Here is a 25,237-nt window from a genome sequence, read left to right as displayed (position 1 = left end):
ACTAATTCACTCACTGCACCCTTGAAAGCTGCTATTAGCACCAGCTACATGCCATGTCCCTTAACTACTGGGATAGAGACATTTATAGAAAAATGAAGAGCACGCTGCAGGAAGAGTCCCACTCAGCTACCACCTCTTTGCTGGTTCTGAGTGAACAGCTTGAAAGGTCACGTATATAATATATTCAAAACAATACCCAAGAATAACATGAGTGCTATGTGTTAATGCTTAATTTGACAACACATCTGCATTCCTGAATTTAAAATAAGCATTAAGCATTTCTCACTGTCAATCTCTTCTCAAAAACACAATTGAGAAATTGCCATCAATTAACTATGATGTTTTCAAATGCTTCTTTCAAGTAAGAGAAACAGGCTGCTTCAAGAAACTTTAATTGACTTTTGTGATAGCTTTAAAATGGGAGAAACATGGATTCCTGGAGGCTGTGAGGAAATGCCACTGTCAACCAGTAATAATATTTCATATTTATTTTGCCTGATGAAGAAACACAGCAATATATTTCAGAGCTTGGCTGTTTAATTCACTGCGCTCTTGACAGTTCCCTATTTTAACCTGCAAGGTACCTTCAGTTTTTTCTTTTAGGGATTGGGATTTTGTCCACACGACTTGCCCCATGCTATCCTACCTAGCAGAGCACAGCTGCCTCAGACTAGATCTCTGCTGGAGCTGGAGGAGGTTTAATAGCTGCAACTAGCAAATTCTTTGACCTATTTACAAATCATCTACAATCTCTGACATTCCTGAATGGATAGCAGGTACTCGGTACAGCCTGTTACCCAATGTCCTCAAATGAGCAAGGTTCTCCCACAGATGCTGAGAAGCTCCCTAACAACTCTGCATTTGATCAATTACAACATTGAAAAGTTCTTCTGTTGTCAAAGGAAAGAATGAAACTGAGTTGAGTGCAATGGGGCCGAGTATATTTTAATTTGTTTTCTAATGATCTTCCAACATTGCAAACTTGATAGGGTTTATCTGTTATCCAGCCCCTGTATAAACTGCTACAACATAATCTTTGCTCTGTTTGACAAGAACTTGGACAGGCCTTATTAATTAAATAAGATAATTAAGGATGTTTTATTAAGCACTTTTACTAATACTCATCAACAAAGACAAAACTGTATATACAATAACTCAAGAAGACATAAAACAATATTAAAAAATATAGTCTTCATACATTTACTGTTGCAACACCTGATTCAAACTGGGCTAATATATTCCACCAGGCACTGATGCAGAGATTTTAACTCAAAAGTAAGATTTAACATTATATTCTGGATATTTAAAAATATCTGACTCTTTTGCTATGCAATGGCCTTTGAGGGTTTATTTGCTATAAAGTTGAAATTAAAACTTGCCACTGTAAGGCCATAACAGTAAAATACAAAGATTTTATTGTTTCTTGACTTTAAAGAAAAATATTAATTTGATACAGGTTTGGGGTTTGGTTTCTTTTGCTGTTTTGTTGTGGTTTTGGGTTTTTTTTTTCCTTTCTCAAAACTGGGCATATCAAAAGAAAAGAAAGAGCTAGCAGGGATGTCCAATAATCTTGTATCATAATAGACGGCTTTAAATTTCACTCCCATCTTCACAATTTTCTTTGTGATTTTATTCATTTTACCCAAATTAGGCACATGTCTCTTGAACATCATTCCAATACGAGAAGGCTGATGGCTTCCCTGTGGAGCTCTATTGCCAGGAGGCAGTTTGGAAAGTGACAGGCTGTGAAGTGGCACAACGGACAATATTAGACAGTTGCCCCTCAATTAATGAGTGGAGTGACCCACTTAGTCACCGCAGCTGTGTCCTCTAAGCAATTCAGAAGATATCAAATACACCAATTCAACTGACTATACCGGGATACCAACTGGTAATTAGGTCCAAACAGATTTGCTTTCCTCTGTTTTTGCAATATACCACAAACTGAAGTAGAAATCACTGTTAAGAACATTTTTCCTACTTGGAAATTTATATTATTTGCATTGCATAGAATACAGAAGAAGTAATTTACAAAAATATTAGAATGTTCAAAGTTAATGTTAAAATGTTAAAAGCTAAACTGAGTATGTACTGTTCTGATGTTAAGATTACAGTGTGCATCAAGCATAAAGCTTCATAAATATGCCTTTATTTTTGTACTAGTTTCATTGTTTCTTTCCCACACTAGAGTTTGGCAAGTTAGAATTTAATTATATGTTCCACATCCGAATTATTCTATGCTAATTTAATTTGTACCACTAGCAATATCTAACATGGGCCACCAGTTACGAAAATAATCCTTCATGGAAATATTTGAGACTGTTTGTTTTAACTTCAGTAGATCATTTTCCGAAAAATGTGAGATGTAACTAACGCATGAATAATTTCTTAAACCAACAGCAAAAAAAAATATTTCTTTTCCTAGCCAAAATTATACTGTGCTGAAATATTATATCTGACCTTCAGCATCAACAAATAATAATAATCAAAAGCAAGTAGCCTAATCCTCTTCTGTTAACACCAGGAAATGAACACAGATTCTTGAACAGGTCTCCTCAAGTGACTCCAACAAGAGCAAGGAGGCTGAAAAGTTATCAATAGCTCACTCATTTTTTTCCCCTAGTACAAGGGACAAAACTTTTTGGTATAAATCTAATCAAATAACTGCACCCTTCCTGTCCCACAGAAAGCAAAGGAACACACAGAGGCAGCTGGAAACCCCTGTAGCTACAAAGTCCCTGCTACCTTCATCCTCCCACTGCCAGAAATTATGTTTACCCTACAGTATCCACATCATTCCAGGGCTGCATCTGACTGCATGAAAGCGCCTCAGTTCAAGCACTGACTGTAGAGTGGTAGTAACCTACATTCAGCTCAAGAGACACAGTTTGGTCAACTGTTTCATATTACAATTTCAAACCTTCTTCTTGGTCTGGTTGGCTGTCCTTCCTTTAAAATTCACATGATAAAATCATTTTGAACAGTCAGGCTGAAGTACTACATGCTGGGATCCAAGACTGCTGCCAAGTGAAGACTTCAATCTAATACAAGCATAAAGTAACATCTTTTCAGCTTCTTATTCACTTACTTGTTTTCTAGATTCCTCAGGTAAGCATTATTTTTATTTACAGAAAGAAAAGCACTCCAAAAAAGATATGAGTGAAGATAACCACCAGCACAAAAACATCTAAGGGCGGAATAAGGCAATGCTGCTTTTACAACATTTTACTTTCCATTTTTGGGAAGATGAAATAGGATAAAGTGAGGAAGAAACATCTGAACAAATAAAAGCAAACAGAAAAAAAAATGGTAGAGGTGGGATGGGTTAGAAGATAATTAAAAGGAGATGAGATGATACACAGGCCAAAAACCTGGAAGAGAACAGATGGAGTGAGGACTATGCTGTAGGCCAGACACGAAGAGTCACTGCCAATGCCGGGTCAGGAAATGCAGGATTGAAAGGTGAGCAGATTAAGCTACTCCTTAAGGGACAGAAAATAAAAACAAAAAAACACAGGAAACAAGTCTTTTTGGCATTAAAAGCCCTCCAGATGGTAACATTCCCCCTCAACCAAGGTATAGAATTCAAAATCTCCAATAAATAGAGATTATTTGACACTTCGGCTGCTGCCATTACATTCTTCAATCTTCTGTCCCATGACTGTAAACCTCTCCACATTTTTGTCGTAGGCGACTTGGTGACATAAGACAGGAGGCTGTGGTCATTTACATTCAGTATTGGGTTAACACCTCTCTTGACAGACATGGATGAGCTGTGTCCACATATTCTGCATTTATCAGGGTTCGTTTTTTCAGGCCATGCAAATACTAGCATATAGCTGTCCCATCTGCCTGCAAATTACTTCACACCAACACTAGCAAGTCATGTGCTTACACCATCTCCTTCATCATCACAGGTCCACAGCCACTTAATTTTCCAAAGCAAACAACCTCAACAGTAGCTATACACTTACTGGTACAACCTTTTAAACATTCCACCTCTCCTAACTACAACAAAAGCAGTTAAAAAAAAACAAACAACAAATCAAAATAAAAATCCAAAAGCCAAATAAACCAGGAGAACAAAATAAGCCATCTGTCACTTCACAGATTTGACTGAAAACTTTCAAGATCCTAGACCATTCAATCTTCTAGCAGAGATTACTCATCTTCATTCTAATCCCTCTAGGACAAGCTGTCACTTTAAACTCAGATAATAGTCTAAGAACTGACAAGTCATTGACATACAGCGCGCTAACATTTGAAAAGGGTTGTTCATTTGACCTGTATCATTGTTTAACCTTTAGCCCTACTGTTCCATCGAGAGTGATGGGCACAATTCCCCATGGGACCACGGACTGCACGAAAAGGAACTTTTTTCCTACTCATACTAGACAGCATTTTCACTAAACAATAGGCTTTAGTGATGATAACACTGCCCAAAAAAAAGCCTTGCAAAAGAAGAGTGCGTTGGTTTAGGCAATGAAAGCCAAGACTTACAAAGTTTCCAAGAGTTTAATTACTTCTATGTACCTGCAGTTCCCCTTTAATATAAAGAAGATAATGTCCTTGTTGAAAATCCTAAAATATTTGTATAAATAAGAGGCTACAGCTCCATGCTGCATAAAGCATTAATCTCACTGGTCTTCAATACTTCAGCATCAAGGAAGCCTAAAGTCTAGCTTCATCCACACACTACCCCTATGCTTACATGATGGGTGGGAGAGCTGACATATTTGACCATATCATGTCCTTGCTTTCTAATGCATGATTTCATATGAAAATAAAGCAAGATATGCAACAAAAGTGGCTAACTATGTAAGTGTAACGACAAACAGCAAAGATTCAATATTACTTGAAAATATCTTTCTAAAAGAATTTGCCATTAAATGGCAAAATCACTCAAAAAATAGATGTGTTCCCAACTAACACTAAAACGTGTTTAATGATTCTTTGATTATACAGGCTGACAAAATTAGCAATACCGCTTTCTCAATCAATATCAAAGTTCAACAAGGTAACATTTCTAGAGATTCCAAAAATATACAACCTGTCCCCAGGTAACTGTCCCTTTCTTTTTCTTCTCCTTACCACCAGAACTCAAGTCTTACAAGAAACACACAAAAGTCCATCAAAACATCTTAAAATAACATTCAGGACAACATTAGAAAGAGATAACATTATAAAGATATAGCCCTTATTTCCAAAATCTAGTACGAACAACAAATGTCAAGGCACAACTATAAATGCTGCCATACTTTATAATTACACTTTGAAAGTGCACTTCATTTCACAGTAAATTGATTTTCAGATTAGAAAAAAACCCAGCCAGTACCCTGGTATTAAAGTTCCAAATCCATAACTCTAACAACAATTTCATTATTGGACATATTATATAACACAGTACAAAGTTTACTGCTGTTTCAGGCAATTACTTCCACATTTTCACTGAAAATAACTAAACCTATGCAGACATTGTTTTTTCCTGGTATAATTAAAAGTTTAGCCATTCATTCCACTATTAAACATAATACTGAGACTCCTGGCCTTTTTGAGTAATCTTTCTACAATCCACCCAAGCTAACACATTTGCTGACACGCGCTATCATCAATAAGAAGAATGGCCAACAACAGCTTTCAATTTGGAACACTATGTCTTAACTCTGCTTATAGCAAGAAATGATGGAGGGAGGCTGTGAAGGGAAACGTCTACAATACTTACTTTTGTGAGCTTCAAACTGCATCTTGGGAACATACTTCAGAAATTGAAGTTTCTCAAAACAAAAATAAGATGTCATATGTGGTTCCAGCTGCAGTAATTCAGAAGTACACTTGATTCTTTTCTTGACCCTAAGCAAAACTCAGCTATGCTTCAAAAAAACCTCTAAGATACGCTCCAAGAATTCTGATGAAAACACACTCTGACCAGTGGTAGGTGTTTTCAACTTCTTCAGTCTTGAATATGCTGATGCAATCAGAGATCCACCTCATCTGTGGCCAAAGACTGCTATGTCGCTTGATCTTTCTTTGAAAATAACAAGCCAGAAGGAAGGGAGGAACCTGAGAAGCTACATCTTCTGTCAGTGAAATATACAAGAACTGGAGGCAGGGGAGAAGCCCATGCTTAGGAAAACTCAGAGCTTTTCTGAGAGCACTCAAGGATGTAAATCGTTAAGGACCTCTGGTCAAGAAAGGAAGGATCCTATCAGATCCTTTCTAAAGATGAAAGGATCCCACTGTTCTTGGAGAAGTACAAGAAAAATGGCTAATTAAACGTAAGAAAAAGATCTATTTAAGCAGGTCCTATTTGCCAATCCTTCAGATCTGGTGATTAATGGATATGCTGAATCAATATGAATATAAGCAGACTTAGAAGCTAGAAGGAATTCCTTGTCTCTGTGTAGAACTTGCTGTGCTGTACACAGAGTTGGTAAACCCTGTCAAGACATTTGTCATTGATGCAAAATAAACCCAGCTTGCTCTTTCAGCTATACTAATGAGGTATTCATCCCCATGCGTACATTTGTTGCTATAGTTGCAGAGATGACTGAATAAACATAGGAAAAGATCTTTTGGGCAAAGCAATACTATTTTTAAATAGTCATCTTTTAGAATAGGACAATGATTCAAAATAATAGCCTATTCTGACCACATATAATGAAAAGTTCTGTTCACAAAGTTGTGATGAATATCAAGAGGTAATCCCCATTTCATTATCCTAAGGAAGTGTTACAGGAACCACACTCATGCAGTTCTCTGAAATAATGAGAAGTAACGAACCAAAAAAAAAGTATTTCTGAAGCAACAATAATTCTTAGTCTACACATTATTCTTTTGAGAATATATTTTTATATATACAGTTCTTCTGAGCAGATACAGATTTGAAATATTTTGAATCTATAATGATCTCCCTTCAACGTTTGCCAATATTGTCTTTGGTAAAACTCCACATCAGCACTGGCAGTACTACCTAAAGCTCCTCACACTTTTCACAGACCATACAAACAATTCTTAAAGACAGACTTAAAACTTCTCACTTATTGAAAACAATGATCAGTTTTAAAGCCTCATGAGAAGCTTTGTGTTACAATAGTAGCATAATGAACTAAATAACTGACTTTAAATGAGAACAAGGATTGTTTAAAACCTACAACATACATTGTAGAAAAAGATAATTTTAAAACCTAAGGTTATTTCAAACTCAAAATGTAAAAAGTTTTAGCCTGCCCTGACTGCCACTTATAAAGACAAAAACAACAAAACCACCTAAAAAACCCAAATTAAAAAAAAACAAACACCAAAACCATCAAAAAACCCACACTAAACCCAAATACCACAATAAATTAGAAGTATATAGATACATTTAACTCAAAGATGTTTGTTCTCTAAAACTGCATAAGTCGCCACTGTATCTGTTCTAAGGGTATATTCATTGCTCATAAAAAATCAGCAAAACTCTCAGAGGAAAGAGAACCCTCAGAGAAAGAAAAAGTGCTATTTAACTGTAAGGCAACCCAACCACGGAATTTTATTTGTTGTAACTAGGGGAAAAGCTAACTGAAAAAAAAAAAAAAAACACCACCATCTCTTAAAACTTATAGTTTGATAAAAACCAGGATATTACTCTTACTTGCTTTATTTTCTTACTCAAATTGATCTAATATATGCACAGAATAGACAAATCATAAATGTTTGCAATTATTAAACTATAAGAAAAATAGCACCAGCTATTTGCTCTGGATTGCCAGTAACTCCACCTCTCCTGCTTTCTGCGTGTATCTCCAACGGCTGCATACAGGAATATCCTTCACAAAAATGAAGAAAAGTTGCCAGATAACTGCTTCATTCTGTAATTCACAAGTTAATCGAAACTGGTGGCAAAGACACGGACAAAATAAAAGAAAAAACTGTCCAAGTATAATTGCTTTCGACACTAACAACTCCATTATGAAGTTATATACATCCTAGCCATGTATAATTTTTTCCCTTCAACAACATATGTGATGCTTTACTGCTGGGCAATAAGAAAGTCAATGCCTTACAGAGTTTACGTTCAGAGCTTTGAGAAAGGCAGAAAGTAATAGCAAACATTTCACTGCTGAATTTAAGTACATAAGTCAGAACTCTTAAAATCCAGTACACTGGGATGCACATGGAAAATTCAGAAATCTCCTTTACACAAAAAAAGAAAATCATTGAGCATAATTTTAATTTCCTAGGTTTTGGGAAGCAGAGGACGATTTCAATAGTCATGTGCTGGCTACTAGATTTAACTAGCATTAGATTTGCTTCCAGATGTGTTTTACCTAGAAATTCTTCTATGAATACTTCCAACCATGTTCTCCCTATGATTTTTAAATGAGGTTAAATAGCCTGGAACATCGGAATGTTTCAAGAAACCATACATTTATGTAAGAAATCAATCTTAGGACGTGTTTCTTTTGTTCCAGTTTCCTTCAATTTCAAGCTCAAAATTATGCGCCCCAGACAAACAGCCTTTCTCCCTCACCCTCCAATAAATTAACTTTAAATTTATGATGCTGGTCTTAAACAGACAATGCAATAATGCAACAACAGAAATACAAAGGAGCAATCAAAATATTTATAGTGCTTTATCTACACAAACTTCTCATAGAATTGCTTGCGACTTAAACTTCCCAAAAACAGCTACTCTCTGCCAGGTAGTCCAGCTGATGCCTTATCTCTTTACCTTTCAGCTACTCTTGGTTAGCCAAAATACCATTACTGCTCCTCTTGGGGTGAGATTCATTACGTGATACAGGATCAAGGAAATGACAAAAGCAAATGGAAGCCGACAATTTGATGCTCATTGCTCTGTGTTGGTGAGATATGGGACTACTTTTAATAGCAGTGCTGAGAAAAACGGGTTCCTCTAGAAGGAAGTGTTATCCAGGAGCCATTTAATTCACGGAAGAGAATAAAAGTTTTTTACAGAATGTTAGAATATGTCTATACTGAAGAAAAGAGTGCACAATGTAAGATAGGAACTCATATATATATTTGCAAGTCATAAGCATTACTTCAGAAGACCTAGGGCAGTACTGTAATAAGTAAAATGTGGAGACATCAACTGGAATGGGCTTTAGTAATCACAGCTGAACAAGAAGTGGGAGTTCAAGCACAATTCATGATTCTTATACTATGGCCAAATGGGAACTGGAAGTAAAAAGAACATTATATTCTTACCTATGAAGGAGGACAGTGTAAACAACATAGCTCTCAGACATTCCCTTGAGCTCAGAGATATTTCAAACCTAAAGCTATTAACTTCTATATCATCATTCAACATTGCAAAACTAAAGAATTATATTTTGACAAAGTACAGGTTTTAAATATGGGAAAAGAGTAATGCAAAAGGAAAAGGTAGCCTAAACCCATTTTTCAGAGTATCCCAAACAGCCAATCGCCCCCCAAGCATTCCTGAACACTTGGTTAGTAGAAGAACTCACTGAAAGTTAAAAAAGCTGAAGGAAAACCTATACCCAACATTGCTTTGCTTCAGCACCGCAACATAAACAACTGAAATCAAGCTTACCTTTCTTGAAGCGTAGATGTCAAAAAATGGTTTATTTCGAACACTGAATGGTTCCTGTGCTTTGTCAATAAGACCATTTTTCATCTTTTCATGTCGTGGAAATATAATTTCTTTCTCTATACACGCAAGTCGAACATTAAAATCACAGTCTCCAACAGGCTGTCCCTGCCAAATAAAAAACCAACCAACCAAATAAACAAACAAAACCAGCATTAAAACCAAACATCAAATTATTGACACAGTCCAAGTTTTCCTTACACAATATTAAGAAGCATATAGATAAAAATATTATCAAATCAGTACCTTTTTTTGTCAGATGCTTAGTTTTTAAACATTTGTCTCAGACTGTAAGAGGTTTAATCAAATCAAAGTTTGTAGAAAGATAAAAACCTATAAAACGTATTCAAGCATATGCTAGCTAAATACCTAAATACTTTTAAAGTTAAGAAAAATAATTTTAATATACCCTAATTACAGCTTTCGATATAGCAGCTACATACTTTACCACACAGGTTTCCTCTGAAGTCATTTAGCTTATTTTGTTACTCATAATAACAACACAACAATGGGATTTACAGAGTTAGGGAAACTCACTGCTTTAAAGGTACTGTATTGATGCCTTGAAAGAAACATTAATTATGCAAATGTTCACTTTTCTGTCACAGAAAAGAGAAAAATATAGCTGCATTCGGCAAATGTGCCAAGAAACAGTGCCTGCAAAAACCTGCAAGATATGTGATGGCTCAGTCACACAGGTGACCGAGGTAGTAAAAGCCATTCTGTAAGTCTCTAACACAGTCTGACCTTTCAAGATCTGAAATATAGCAGCAGATTTACACTGCTCTTTATGCATATGGTGCATTGCACCAGATCAGTATGAGTGTTCCAAATATGCATTTCTCAGATTAATAATTGCTCATAACCAAGTTTATAATATTTTTGAGCATCAGATAGTGAAGAGAACACACTGCGGATATCACCAAGAGAACATAAGCAACAGACACCTTATAACAGACACCTTATAAATTCTAAGGTTAGTTTCAGTCAGACATGCTACTTGCATGGCAGTAAGGCACGAAACTCAGATCTGCATTGTTACAAGTACAAAACAACACTGACAGTTATTTACATGAGATGACCCCTCATTTTGCAACCGCATTTGTACTAATTCTTAACAACTAATTCTTAACAAAAAAGATCCCTTTCATGGTCCACAGAGAATAAGCCCACAGAGATTTGGCTTACAAAGCCAACATTTTTCCAAAGTTGAAAGCAATGAGCACAGAAAACTGGGAAGACATGGGACTCGAATCATCAATGGCAGCAGTACAGATGAGCAAGAGAACCAGGAACCCCATATCTCTTGTACTAAACACAGCTACAAGAGAAATGGAAAGAGAATCTAAAAGGAAAAAAAGCCCCACTCTAATGTGCACTGAAGAGAATCAGAACTGGACAATCTTTGCATTCTGTCAAATGCAAAGGAAATAAATGGCAAAATTACATTCTGATGAGGCACAGAAAGAGATAGAATGAGTAGTATCTGAACAGATCACTAAATTAGGACAAAAATGGAATGCCAATTTTAGACCAACATGAGTTTAATCAAGTTCTTTCCAAATTCATCCTGGCTTTCACCAGAATCTTCTGCATTTCATACTCTCAAAAGGGGCATTAAGTTTCTCTTAAAATTCTTTCCTAGCACTAGATCCTTACTAGACATCTATCAATAGTCCTCAATTGCTCACTGCAACAGCTTTAAGAACTATGCATTGCTCCCATACCACATGTAATTCACAACCACTTTCCTTCAGAATTCTGCTTGAATCTATACAAGGAGTGGCAGCACAGCCACCATCACCTGGGTGGGGTGAAAGCACATCCTGCACAAAGCCAGCAATTTTGATGAAATGTCTCCTAATCTCTAATCATTGATCCATGCTTGAGAAAAAGAAGAGAGCCTCTCTGGTTGTTAACTTTGCCTTCAGCATTGCCTTCCTTTCATACATGAAGGTGTTACTAGTAAAGAGTCATTGAAAAGAATGGAAAATTAGAGTATGGAAAAATCCAAGGAGCAGGAGAGTGGCTCCCTCTTTATGCATTTGTTGCAGAACACAGCTGCATAATCTACAGATTTTTAAGTGCCACAGACAAAATTCTGGAGAATTGTGCTTTCTTTCTTTCTTCCCCCATGTATAGCATACTTGAGAACCCATCTATGCAGTGATTGAGCTTCCCCTGATTTATCTAAACATTGAAAACACATCTTGACATTTGTAATAACTGATTGAAGAAATCTCTCCTGGGAAATGTGTATACATAATTTTTTAGGATTTCAAAGAACACCATGAACACTAGGTACGTTTCAGCAAGATCTAGTGCACATGCTCTCTTCCCTACAGCAACTTTTCCACTCAGCCACATTCTATGAGTAGGTCTGAACGAGCAAATTAACTAGTTAATGTTTCAAATAACTGAGCTTCCAATAAGCAGTAAAATTATTTAGAGAGCTTCTTTACAGTGATGCATTCAAAAATGCTTTTGTATAGTGACTTAAATTTATTTCAATCCCTTAATAGTTAAATTAAAAGCTGAGACAACTTCATATGCACCATAAACTGGCTGAATGACTTTCTTTTCCTCTAAATAATCCTCTCACTTCTCCCATCTATGTGGAACTAATTATTTCCTGCAGCTCTGCCAATCATATATTTTTATTTCAAAGCTTGTTAAGCAGAAGGGTGTATTACCACTAAGTTCCATCATATAAAGGTCAGAGGTAGGTTGACATAAGATTATACGAGATGAGAAAACACAGACAATGCTGCCGAGCAACTCCTTCATCAGCCAAGTAAACCAAGAAGTTAAGTAGTATTTCATTCTCACAAAAGCACAGGACATTAGCAATGAGAAAATTAACATAACATTGAATTTAAATCAAGGACACACTGAACAAAAGCAAATTGGAGGAGGAGGGCTTCTTCTTTGTTACTAGACGCCACAATTACAAAAAAAGTTGCTAATATACAATGTATTTTATCCCAGACAGATCCAAAACCTTCAAGAGGTAAAATCACAGCTTTTAGCAAATAAGTAGGAGGGTAATGTAGGCTGCAATAAATAATTTGCAGACCTTGACAAAAACAGGAAGATATTATTTAGTATATAAAGCACACATTCATTTAAAAGTTGTCCAAAACCAAGACTTTGATGTATGTATAATCTAAACCCAGACATCAAATACTACTACATTTGTATACAACACGTTGTTTGATTAATTTAAGCATTCAGATGTTTGAGATTTCCTTTCGATATAAGAATTTTCACTTGTCTGAGAAGGAACAGGGTCACCACTGCCTAACAGCAGTTACTGGAGTCTATTACATGATAATTCCTGTTCTGACGTTTTTAACCTAAAATAAGTTTCTTAGCAAAGGGTAAAACAAAATTAACAAGTAGCATGTGTTTCCTATCTATGCTAGAAAGTTACACTTCCCCCTCAGTGTAATTAAAATGTATCCTAAAGCAAAATATCATTTAGACAAGCTTCAAGAGAAGTCATCTGTTGAATCAACACCTCAAGCAACTGAATTCTCTTCACCTGTTGAAACTTGGTGCATAGTACTAAGAGGTCACAGCATGAAGTGGGCTTACGCTATATGTGATGCTTGAAAATATTAGTTTGATTTTAAACACAATCCTCCACACATGCTCAAAACATGAAATGAGATTTCTGCTGAGCTTTGAAATCTACCCAGGACTGAACAGTTCCAAATTTAAGCTTACATTATTTCAAATTAACTTCTCAACAGAATCCATATGAGTAAGTCACATAAGAACCTAGTGTATCACCAAAAGAAATGCATGTTTAGAACTACTAAAAAAACAAGGTCTGCAGCTCATTTAATATCCATTGTATTGAGGGGGTAGGGAAAGGAAATTTATTTGCTGAAAGAAGCTAAAGAAAAACAAACAAATAAAAAAAAAAAACCACAAAATAACTACCACCATCCCTCTCCCACCCCCCCCCCAAAAAAAAAAAAACCAAACAACCAACCAACAGAAAAAACCAACAACCCACCAAAAGTCACAGTCCCAATAAAACTCCTCCAGATGAGTGCCAGGAGCCTGATTTTGGTCAAGCATCAGGCTATTCTCCTGCCATGCGTCCTGCTCTCCACCTGGTTAAGAAAGACCTCCACCTTCAAGTCATAGCCTCATGCTGATATGGCTACAAGGGCTAGTGAGCAACTCAAATCCCAGGTCATTAAATACAGGAAGATGTTAGGAACAGTCAACACAGGTGTAAGAGGACAACAGGATTTCTGCTGCACACCCTGCCTCAGTCCCCTCTCTCTCTGCTTGAAGAAAGGTACCACGAAGAGCTACCATCACCCTCAAGGTTTAAGTCTCCCTTCCCCTGCCCCCTAAGGTTGGACCTTGTGGCTACAGCTCAGTAAATTCTGTGAGCATTACATGGCAAGTCCTTTACCTAGATGGATGCAGCACAGATAACAAAATGTGGTATGTGGTGCTAAATCCCATAAAAGTACTTTCTATAAGAATCTGATATTTATCTATCTTTTTCCCAATGCAGCTATAGTAAAAAGGAAAAAAATGCTTGGGCCTGTGTACACAGCTGATAACCAGCTTGGTCTGGGATAAACAGAGAATATTTATTCTCTTCCTCCATGAGATATGGTTCAAAGCCTACCTGCCAGCAAAGCGCGCTTCATTTGCTCCCCCAGAGCAGTACTACAGACATGAATAATTCAGCACATACACACATATACGTTCCACACACGTCTTCACTTATTGAGCCATAGCGGAACATATGTCACAACTGTCTTCGCTTTAATGATTTTGAGAGAAGAATAAAGAATAAGCTCAGGCTGATATTCTACCCTGTGTTTAACATTATTATTGACAATTCAAGGCACCCACAGCTGACATCTGCATCTCGAACAAAAGCCCATTATTAGCTCTCCCATCTTCTGAAGACCATGCCTTCTAATATTTTGCATTTTATATTAATGGTCTGGCATGTATTTCTTCTGACCGTAGTTTTGGAGATGCTACCTTTTTGATACACATAGCTTTATGTAAAAACAACGTGAAGGTGCTGTTTCATCCTCCAAATAAGATTATTTCTATATTCAATTACCTAAAAGGTGGGGGTTTTTTTATTTCCAATTAAATTTTATTTTTAAAACAGAATTAAAAGTAAAGTGTTGGAGAAATGAAAACTTTTGCAGAATTGACTCATGTTTTTAATTTCTAAAAGGCAAAGCGCAAGACAATCATCATAATCTGAAAATATTTTCTAAAATTTGGTGGGTTTCGCTAACTTTTATCATTCAAATATTCAGAACAGACACTGCAATGGCAAGTAATTTCGCAGTTTCAAAATTATTTCTAAAATTCATCTTGGCATCAATGAGGTACAGCATGTGAAATACTGTTTCAATTGTAGCAATACAACCAACGTGCCGGAGGAATATAATTACTATTTATATGTTGTCAGCTTATACAATGGAATATCACTTTGATTTACCACAGAATGAAAATGGTTTGGGGAATCAGACCTATTAAAACGACTGCTTAAGACAGGTATTAAATCATTTGTCTTTCCTTTAAAAAAAAAAAAAAAAAATAACTGAAAATAAATTCAAATATGTATGAATCAAAGGAAAGAAGTTTGTAGCCCATGCATAAACATCAAGGCCTAACAGAACACACAAATATAGCTCCACACTTTTTATTTTATTAGCAAACATATCTTGAACGAAACAGCAGACTGTCAAAACTGTGACTAAACAGATAAGATCAAAACACAAAAAGTAGATTGTGCTACAAACATTGCTCCTTTCCTTGCTCTTCTCCTTGGATTGCTCAAAACAGAACACAAATTCTCACCATTAACTTTGTATAATAAAAAGGCAGACTTATGGAAACAGCCATCTATCCTGGATGAGCACCTAAGCCCTCTCTTTAGCAAACAAAGCTCCAGTTAGGCCTTAGCAGCTTAGTAGCTGCTATTTTGGGAGCACAGACAACTCAGTCCAATTCATTGTTTGATTACAATTACAGTGGCTTCGTTTAGGATCTTTATAATCCTTGTAAATCCTTCTGAGCCCTCAAAAACAGAAATCAGTGCGGGGATTTTACTGGGAGTAAATTATTAAAACCAAAAGGAATGATGTTCTGCCTAGACTGGCTGCCTCTCCTCAAGTAATCTGAGGAGTAGATGAACTTCCCATTTCAATTACAGAAGTAAGTCATAATTCTAATAAACCGTAACTATAAACTAGTTTTGCCATCATCATCATCGTCAGATATTTACACACAAAAAGACTGCACATGGTTCTCCCAGTGAAATATAAAAATAAGTAATTTATCTAGCACTGAATTTAGGCAATCTGCAGTCATATCAAACACAAGGCTTTACTGCTGATGGTTTTTTGGATTATTTTTCCTAGTGCTGTTGTTGCACACAGTATGGAGGCATCCCTACTTTAACTGCATCTGATACTAAATAATCCAGGCAGTATTTTCTCTTTCTGCTTCTGCTCTCCTCACACTCTTTTCCTCTACCAGCCACTCACAGTGACTCTTCATAAGAATGGCTATTGCTGGTTTTTTACACGGCTGTCTTTATGACAAAGAGTTATCACTCCAATGAAGTAAAAACTGTAGGGAAATTCCTTCATTGTAAAGATATTATTCAGGGCATTTCATACTTGAAAAGATTATGGCAGTGATTCTTTTAGAATATAAATCACTTCACAGTATTTAAAATAAGACTGCCCTAGTACAGCAAGTATTAAGTCTCCTAAAAACTAGAAAAGAAGGGGAAAAAAAAAGAACGTAGTTACAACCAGCACTGATTTACAAACACTATCTTAGAAAAAGTAAGCACATACAGTTCCTAAGCCATCACAGAACTAGAAATTAAGTATCTGCTTGTAATCAATGTTATTGTCATCCTGAAGACTTCTGAAATATCTGTAACTCCAGTACTCAATCTGTCTTTAAGTTATCGAGTTCATTGTGTGCATGGTTAGCTTATGAGTAAGAACTAGTGATTGATCTTATATTCATGTCAAGAGGAAAAAAAAGCATTTTTCTTCATATTTCTTTTTAAGAAAGAGAAATATTCTTAAAAGGCTGAAAATATGGCCTTCACATTCTTTTCAGGAACATAACAGTCGCTCAGGTTATTCAAACATATTAGCCATGGAAAAGAATATATTAGAAAAGAGGTCCTGCTTTCTCCTATACTGAATTGTATCCTATCCTATAACGCTATCCTGAATTGTATAATTATTTTAGATTTGGTACATCATTCTCATTAACTTTGACTTTTTTTTTTTTTTCTTTAGCTTTTTTCCCCAAGAAACAGGAAAAAGATGGGAAGGCAATAGACAGGGAGAAAGCTCAAAATATGAACTATTACAGAATAATTGTAGAAAAGGAGGAATTAAAACTAAGTTAGGGAAATAAAATGTGGCAACATTTGAACACACTCCACTGCTCCCATACGATATTCCCCCAAGCATCCCCTGTTTTACATCCTCTGTGGTTTTTTCCTGTTTGAAATACACTGAAGAAAAAAAAAAAGCCCCATGTTAGACTTCATTCGTTCATTCCCATTATTTAGGAAACTGGACATGATTATGCAACAGGAAATCACACGCCACTGTAAAGTTTTTCACACTTTCCACTTCAGCTGTGATCGCTGCCAGATTTTTGAGACATCCAAGTATTTGCTTGAGACAGAAAGTGGGTTTAAGTCCACTTGGCAGTTTGTATGGGAATGACTCTTATAAACTGCAAGCTGAAGGAGGCAGCTTTTCTATTAATCATGTTCCTAGCACAAGAAGATAAAAAATATCGCAAATAAGGAGCGAAGTGTGTTAAGGCTAAAAACATGATAGGCAGAAAACTGCTTAGTGAAAATATTGTGAAAAGTTCTTCAAAGAGGCCTTCTACAAACAAAAACAAAATTGTTCGTGGACTTTATTTTCTAAATTCGATAAGGTTTGAAGTATTTCAGAGTTGTTTTCATTTACAATGCAACTTCAACCTTCAGGTCTCACTTTGTATTTTTTGTAGCAAGTTTCATGGTTTGCTGAAAAAGTGTCACATCAGAGCAAGCTACAGAACCCAAACACCTGAAAAAATATAAAGGATTTAATATCATGGCAACTTCTAGAGCTGCTCTTGGAGAACTACACGTCTTTGTCCATCTTCCCAGGAGCAACACTTTGTGCCTCTTCCTCTGATTAGGGATAATGTGCCATTCCAAAAGGTTCTCATGAGACACACTTTAAGTTAAGGTATGGGAACACCTTCGGGAACTAAAACAAGACATTTCAAAATTTAATACACTCCCTTTGCTTTTATGTGATATTTCATCATGCATTCTCTACCTTGGAAAATGTGGAGTACAAATTACCTTCACTGTCTATAGTGCCCCTGGATTGCAAAAAGGGGGATCTAACTCGGAAACGCAAGGGAAAGGAAGAAATTAGACATATTTTTCACACATTCAAACCAGCAAGTAAAACAGCTAACTTTTAAACTAACTAAAACACTAAAGAATGCTCCCCAACAACAGCTTATTAGACCAAAAAAACCCCAAAATTAAGCATATACTAATTACCACTCTTCAGCAACAATTTAGGCATCACAGCAAATGAGTTTTAAAAGAGGGATGCAAAACTGCATAAAAATGCTACGTTTCAGTTGCATATGCACTTTACCCAAGCACAAAGAGCAACGGGAGAAAGCACAAATTATTTGTTTGGAAATTACAGAACAGGTAAGGAGATTTGCAAGTTTTGCTGCTCAGACATACAAGTGAGGTTTTCAATGATGAATACAAGATTACGAACAGGGAAGGGGAATAAAGCAAGACTTTTGAAAAGCAAACTAAGTAAGATGCATTTCTGTCCAATCACCTCCACAGACCCAAAAGCTCCTGAAGCATCACTCTCTTTCTGTGCTGATTCTCCATCTTACAAGCTCTCCTAGCCCTCTATTTGTTGCTTTCCTTATTCTGTAATGCTACCTCAATTCTTGTAACCTAAAGAATACTGGAACACATCACATGGCCAAGCTGCCCCTGCTCTCAATAAACTGCATTATAAAAATAGGAGGAGGAAGTAAAAGCAACCTTAACCCATCTCTTCCAACTGTGACACGAGAAAACAAAGCAAGACACAACTGAGTAGATGCTTTGTATTTCGTTTACCTGATACCTCTATGCCCCGATAGAATTAAGTGATATAAACAGATTTTGAGAACATAACACACAGTAAGAGGACTGTTACAAACATTTAGGTGCTTGTTAGGTATGTCTCCACAACAAATAATAGAAAGGGTGCAAGAATACACACATGCATGGCATCCTCATTTTCCAGAGTGCTATTAGTAATGAAAGCATTTTAAATCTGTATTTTGAGGTACCATTTGAGAAGTAACCTCAGAATTAAAATTAAGAGTGGAAGGATGACTGGCAGTCAGGTGCATTTTTAAACAAAAAAGATGTAATTAAACATCTGCATCTCTGAATTGTGCCCTTACAATTTCACAGTACATTTTTAAGATAAGGTTAATGGGCTAATAAATGAGAGACAGCATGTACTGTGTATTTTACATCACTTTAAAATGAGGTTTGTAATGGAAAAGTCAGACACGGTAATATTTTACAGGGATTTAAAACAAAAATTTTTCATGCATGAATTCAATAAGCACATTTGCTGTGGGCAGGATTTATGACCAGTATATCTGTTTACCGTGACAAATTTTATCTACTAGCTACAGCATTGTTATGTGTAATGACAACCAAAGAAATCTTGATCTTGACTTAATTTAATGCTCAGAGTATTAGGAAATTTAATCAAAATTCTATCTCCTTTCTAAACACTCAAATAATTATTCTTCAAGCATTCAGTCTATTCTTACCATTGCAATCTGGTCTCATGAAAACTTGGCTAGAGTTGAAAAATTTAAAGGCCAAGGTTAGAAAGGAAAAGGAAAGTACTACTAATTTTCAGCATCTCTGCTAAGAACGTATTAATTAGATCCCACATTATGCCAGTGTTACTTTTTATTACTTAACTAAGAATAAAGTTGCTTAAGTTTAATGTCTATGCATCTTACATGTAGCTACTGAATATGATCTAAGAAAAAGCCTCTCAAAACAAGGTGTCTCAGGAAAAGCTGTCTCAAAGATGACTGGAGAATGAAGATATCTTCTTCTGTGGATTGTTTCTGATGAATAGGGGCTTGGATTTACTTGTATTCACTTCTGGGACTGTTAATCATTCTATCGTCAGCTTCCTCCGTTACACTAGAATTACCCACCAAATTTGAACTTTCTATTCATTATTCCAGTGAAAGAGGTTGTGCTACATAGCTACGGTTACTATAATAATGAACTCAAAGACATAAATCGGGAAGATGAAAAGCAACTGGCATTGCAGGGATCTAGCTTTGTACTCATTAAGTCTAAACACCATAAGGAATGTTGGGTGCAATTAGCCTTTTATGTTCAGAGCAATATGAAAACCACAAAATTCATGTGTGCAGAGCACAAGTCCTCTGCTCTCAGCCCTTAAGGGCACATTAATAGCAGAATGTGTGATACTGCACAGAATAACACCATCTGAACTTCAGAGAAGTGAGCCCCAGGTCTGTGAACTAGGAGACACTCTGGGTACATCTACGCTGGTCAATCAACATAGCAAAGGCCTCATCTCTGCCCATGAAGCCATTGACCATCTGACGACGTTCATACTTCCAAAAGGAGGATGACATCTCAGAAAATCCTTGAGCAATGTTAAACTTAAAACTATTCTTGAGAACTGATCAAGAGCACTGTAGCCAGCCAGGGCCAAAACTGTGCCAGGGACCATTTTAATTACTTAAAAAGAGAACAAACTTACAGTAGCAGGATCCTGCTCTTTTCACAGTTTCATTTATTAGTATATGCTGCCTCTCAAAAATGGACTTTGAGAGATTATTTTATATACTCCGAGTTGCTCTTTAGAGAAAGAACCAAGCAAAGCAGAAAAGAAAAAGCAAGGATTGGTCTGTGTTTCCTCGAAGAGTTGAGACCAAAATATGGATTTATTTCACTAGCATATAGCTTCCTTTCTATGAATTTAATTTTAGCATGTGAGATGAAAGCAGTGAGACAGCAATGTCATATTTTGAGTTGCTATTAATAACAATCAACATCATGATTCAGACTGAAGAAAAATTACTATTTAAAAAAAATCATCTCTTTTTTTATCTCCTGAAGAATCAATTGATTTTTGTGACACAGACATCTTAGGTAAAACAATGGGATTTTGTTATACAAGTTTCTAGAAACCAGATGTCACAGAAGCAATGATTCAAAGAAATGAATTAGAACATTTCCATCAGCCACCCTGAAGACTGACTTTTGCAGCAGCTACAGGTGACAAGCATCAGAATTCAACACAAAATTTATCATGGAAAGACACAGCCAAGATAGATTATTTCTATGTTTTCCCTAAGAACTCCAGTATAGTTCCTCCCAGTCACTAAAACTCTTTCTATTTTTCCTTCTTTCCAAGATTTTTTCCTATGTAGACATCTACAGCCAAATACACACTACACATCTCAATCAGTCTATTCTCTTAAGTTTCTGTCCTGGTTTAGCAGTAGCAGTCATTTTTTCTCTTTCTTAGTAGCTGGTGCAGCGCTGTGGTTTTGACTTTCAGCCTGGGAATAATATTGATAAAGCCGATGTTTTCAGTTGCTGGTCAGAATGTTTACCCTGACCAAGGACTTTGTGAGTCTCATGCTCTGCCAGGGAGGAGGAGAAGCCGGAAGGAAACAGGGACAGGACACCTGACCCAAACTAGCCAAAGAGGTATTCCATGCCACGGCACTTCATGCCCAGGATGTAGAACGGAGAGTTCCCAGAAGGGCTGGATCACTGCTGGGTAGGGGAGTTATTGGTCGGCAGGTGGTGAGGTGTTGTATTCTCTTCCCTTGTTATTTCCTTTATCATTATTATTATTGGTGGTAGCAGTAGTGATTTGTGTTATACCTTAGTTACTAAATTGTTCTTATCTCAACCCGTGGGAGCTGCATTCTTTTGATTCTCTTCCCCATCTCTCCAGGAGCGAGGGGAAGAAAGGTAGGGGGGGGAAGTAGACTGCGTGGTTCTAATTTACGGCCTGGGCTTAAACCACGACAGTTTCCTTTGGTTCTTTCTATAAGGCTGCTGTAGTTTATTCCTGATACACCACAGCAAAATCAAAAAGCTAAGCAACAATGAGCCTCACTGATAACAATGCAAATCAAAATTTGTAAAAGGTAGGTCTTTGCCCACTCACTTTCTCTCGTTTTTCTCCCTTACTATTCTCTTCCTTTTGTTTCTATAGCCTCTACTCAGAGCAGTTTCTGCTACCCTTCTGTTCTGATGAACACGTCATCCTTGCTTAACAGGACTGACTTACCTCCTCTTAGGTATCAGTCTTCAGTCCTACATATCCGCTTGCTTAAAGCCAGAGAAATACACACGGAACAGAGATAAGGCTGCACTGACTCAACTTCTACACTTTCAAAAATTAATTTTAGCACTATCTAGCCCCCTAAAACCAAGATAATGAAGTAAAATAAATATAAGAATGGAGTACACTGCAGTTTCGAAGCATAACAATAATGTTGGTCAGATCCACTGGGAATAGTTCAAAGTGATATTACAGTAAATGATATTTGGAAATTTTTAATTATATGACATTATTTTGCTGTTAGCTAGAATTTAATCCCATGATTTTTCTGTATACACATTAACAGCTTTCACTGTACTATTTATAGCCACCCTGAGGGCCGCATGTTGATGTATATCTTCTTATAAATACATGGTACATTCTGAAAAACTATGCATTACTTTAATGTAGTATTAACTTCTGTATTTGGGGGTTAGTTTTGGTCACCCAAACACACAAATTCTCAGCAATATTAATAGCCTTTGGGACTTCTTGTGGAATTTGTGGATGCAACATTTCAGAAGGAATATTCTGACAAAGTCAGAAAACTTTGTAGTGCTTGGCTAGCAGAATAGGTTGAGCATTTGAGAATACGTCACCTGAAAATATCTCTTATCCACTAAACCTGAGTAAAACACGAGTTTTGCCTGAGCAAAGGTGCTCATCTACAGATTTTGTATTCACATTTCCCTCGGCTGCAATGTCTCTAACAGCAGAGTATGCTGAATCACTGGAGTATGAGATGGGGGACATGTTGGCAATCTTACAACTCACATGACAGACAGTGAGTACGGCAACTCCACCATCCACCTTCAAGAAAAGAGAGCTACTTTCAAGATCAAAAAGAGCAATGTCAAGCACCTCATATAGCTGCCTGCCAGGTTGTTTCAGCAGGGGTTTTTCTCGGAGTAAGGGGTTTGTTCTGGAAAGGAAAGGTGGTGGTTTTAAACAGGACTGATGCTTTGAGTAAGTATTTGAAGCTCTGCTACAGAAAACTTACACGGATTTAACTTACACAACTTAAAAAGGAACTTATCCTTTCCTGCCAACAACAAGTTTTTAATACATTCATCTCTCTTGCTGATAAAATTCTGTTGGATTATTTCTTTCCAAGCCAAACATTCACAGGTGCCCATTTTTGTAATTAAGCTTCTAAAATTAACTTGCAAACCACTGTGCTTTTTAATCTTTCTAGTAGGACCACTGCTAATGACTTCTGCAGCTGAAGCCCTGCTTGTACTCATACTGATAATAGTATCTTAACTTGTCCTTGACATCAGAATAGCACTAACTCCTCTCTTGCTGATTCCCAGAGCATTTAACAAACAAACAAACAAAAAAAGCTTTTAAAGCATTTACAGCCCTGATCAAAAGCAGACTTCTCCCAAACCTTGAAAATCCTCTGGAAACCCTGATTACTTTTCCTGCTGCCAAGTGGGATCCTTCACCTGCTTCACGATGAATGAGGGTTTCCTCCCTTTCCACCCCAAAAATGTTTCAGCAAAATAATTACGGCTTTTGAAAAGTGTTATTTTGCAAGGAGAGTATATGCATATCCCAAACCGAGAAGGAGGAGATGGTACACTTCTCACTTTACATTTATTTTTCAAAAGGACAGTAACAGCAGCGAATGGCAGGTTTGACACAAGTGTGAGCAGAGACAAGGGACGACATGAAGGTAAATAAACATAGAATCACAGGTGGAGACACAGGTAAGAAAATGTAAAGGCAAAATGAGAACTCAGGAGTAGTTATAGAAGATTGCATTTGTCAATGTTTCAACAAAGGCTTCTTCCTCCACAAACTTCCACAATAGATTTCTTTATTATATACTTGCCCTACAGCCAGTGTAAACAAGAGAGCCTGCTGTTGAGGACTAAAGAGGACCAGCTGCCCAGTTTCAAAGAAAAATTCGAGAAAGATGTGATGGAGCAGCCTAACAAGGAGCACTGTGATGCTCTGGTAACAAATACACCTCTTACAGGGTAACTTATCCACCCCCTCTGCATTTCACTGCCTAAATAGTTCCAACAAATTCTAGAAATGGGAGATTTTCCAACACTGTTTAGCAGACTGTTTCAAACTGCCATCTTTTCTTGAGCAGGTGAAAATAAATTAACGTCTATTATAAGGCTGCTTTCAATCTTAATTCTGATGCATTGTTTGTTATTGAGTTACAAAATAACCAAACACTTTTGGTGTTTAAATTTACTCTGAAGCTTTTACTTATGCAAATAAGATTAAAACAGCAATGAGAATCAATAGCTAATGATAAAAGCAATTAAACAAAGTACTTACATTAAACTTAATAATGTCATATATCAAGTACCGAGGGACAACCTGTCCATTAACCTTGTCGATGATCATTTCCTTAAAAGAAAAGAGATGACATTAACATTTATTTAATGAATATAGAAGAATGTCAACACATTTATTGTGCACATACCTGTAAGTGTGATGCATTCAAACACTGGCCACATCTTTATTACAAAAAAGATTTTGTAATAGGTCAAGATTAGAAAATATTATTATGGTCTTAAATTTCTCTCATGAAGCTTTCAATAAGAAGTCAGAAAGTTATGGTAAGGCTCCACATTCTGGTCTGCAACATTTATACATTAGTTTCCCCACAGCTTTCAAAATTACTACCTTCCTGGAGTGAATAATGAGTTTTCAGAAAACCTCAGTAAGAACTGTGATCCTAACCAAGCATTTTTGGTAATCTCACCTACAGAAAGAAGTATAAACAGCAAGGAATTACATAACAAGCATTAACATCCAATGCTCAGTTGGATCTTTTCATGTTAAAGGCATCCTAGGCATCAGTGACAACCGAAATTCACTTGAATGTTGCATTGTGACTAAACACCAGTGCTCTTTCAAATGGAAAATCACAGATACTATCTGTATCACACGAGATTACTTAACATTCAATATATACTGGTAAACCATCTTGAAAATATATCAGCTAGAAGAATGACTACTAATGATCAACATCCAAAACAAGAAGTGTTTCCTGAACTTAATGGTACATACAAAAATGCATATAACATACATGCTGGTGCTTACATCTGTAATTCAAGGTTCCTGTGATATGAATTAGACATAGGTTATTAGTTGATACACCAATTCACATTCAGTCTTCTCC

General features: G+C 36.5%; 1 protein-coding gene across 2 annotated transcripts in view; it reads right to left on the bottom strand.

Annotated features, from left to right (window-relative positions):
* The window catches only part of RNGTT (RNA guanylyltransferase and 5'-phosphatase), a 95,920-nt gene that overhangs the window by 12,850 nt on the left and 57,833 nt on the right, over window positions 1-25,237 (bottom strand). For both annotated transcript variants that reach the window (XM_080616306.1, XM_080616307.1), the window contains exons 10-11: window positions 24,388-24,459; window positions 9,557-9,721 (exon numbers count right to left, since the gene is read on the bottom strand). In XM_080616306.1, the coding sequence (XP_080472432.1) occupies window positions 9,557-9,721; window positions 24,388-24,459 (237 nt within the window). The remainder of the gene's footprint in view (window positions 1-9,556; window positions 9,722-24,387; window positions 24,460-25,237) is intronic.

This window comes from Psittacula echo (genome assembly GCF_963264785.1).
Source record: "Psittacula echo genome assembly, chromosome: 4".
Lineage (NCBI taxonomy): Eukaryota > Metazoa > Chordata > Aves > Psittaciformes > Psittacidae > Psittacula > Psittacula echo.
The sequence above is the reverse complement of the archived record's forward strand: the minus strand, read 5'-3'. Positions and strand labels throughout refer to the sequence as shown.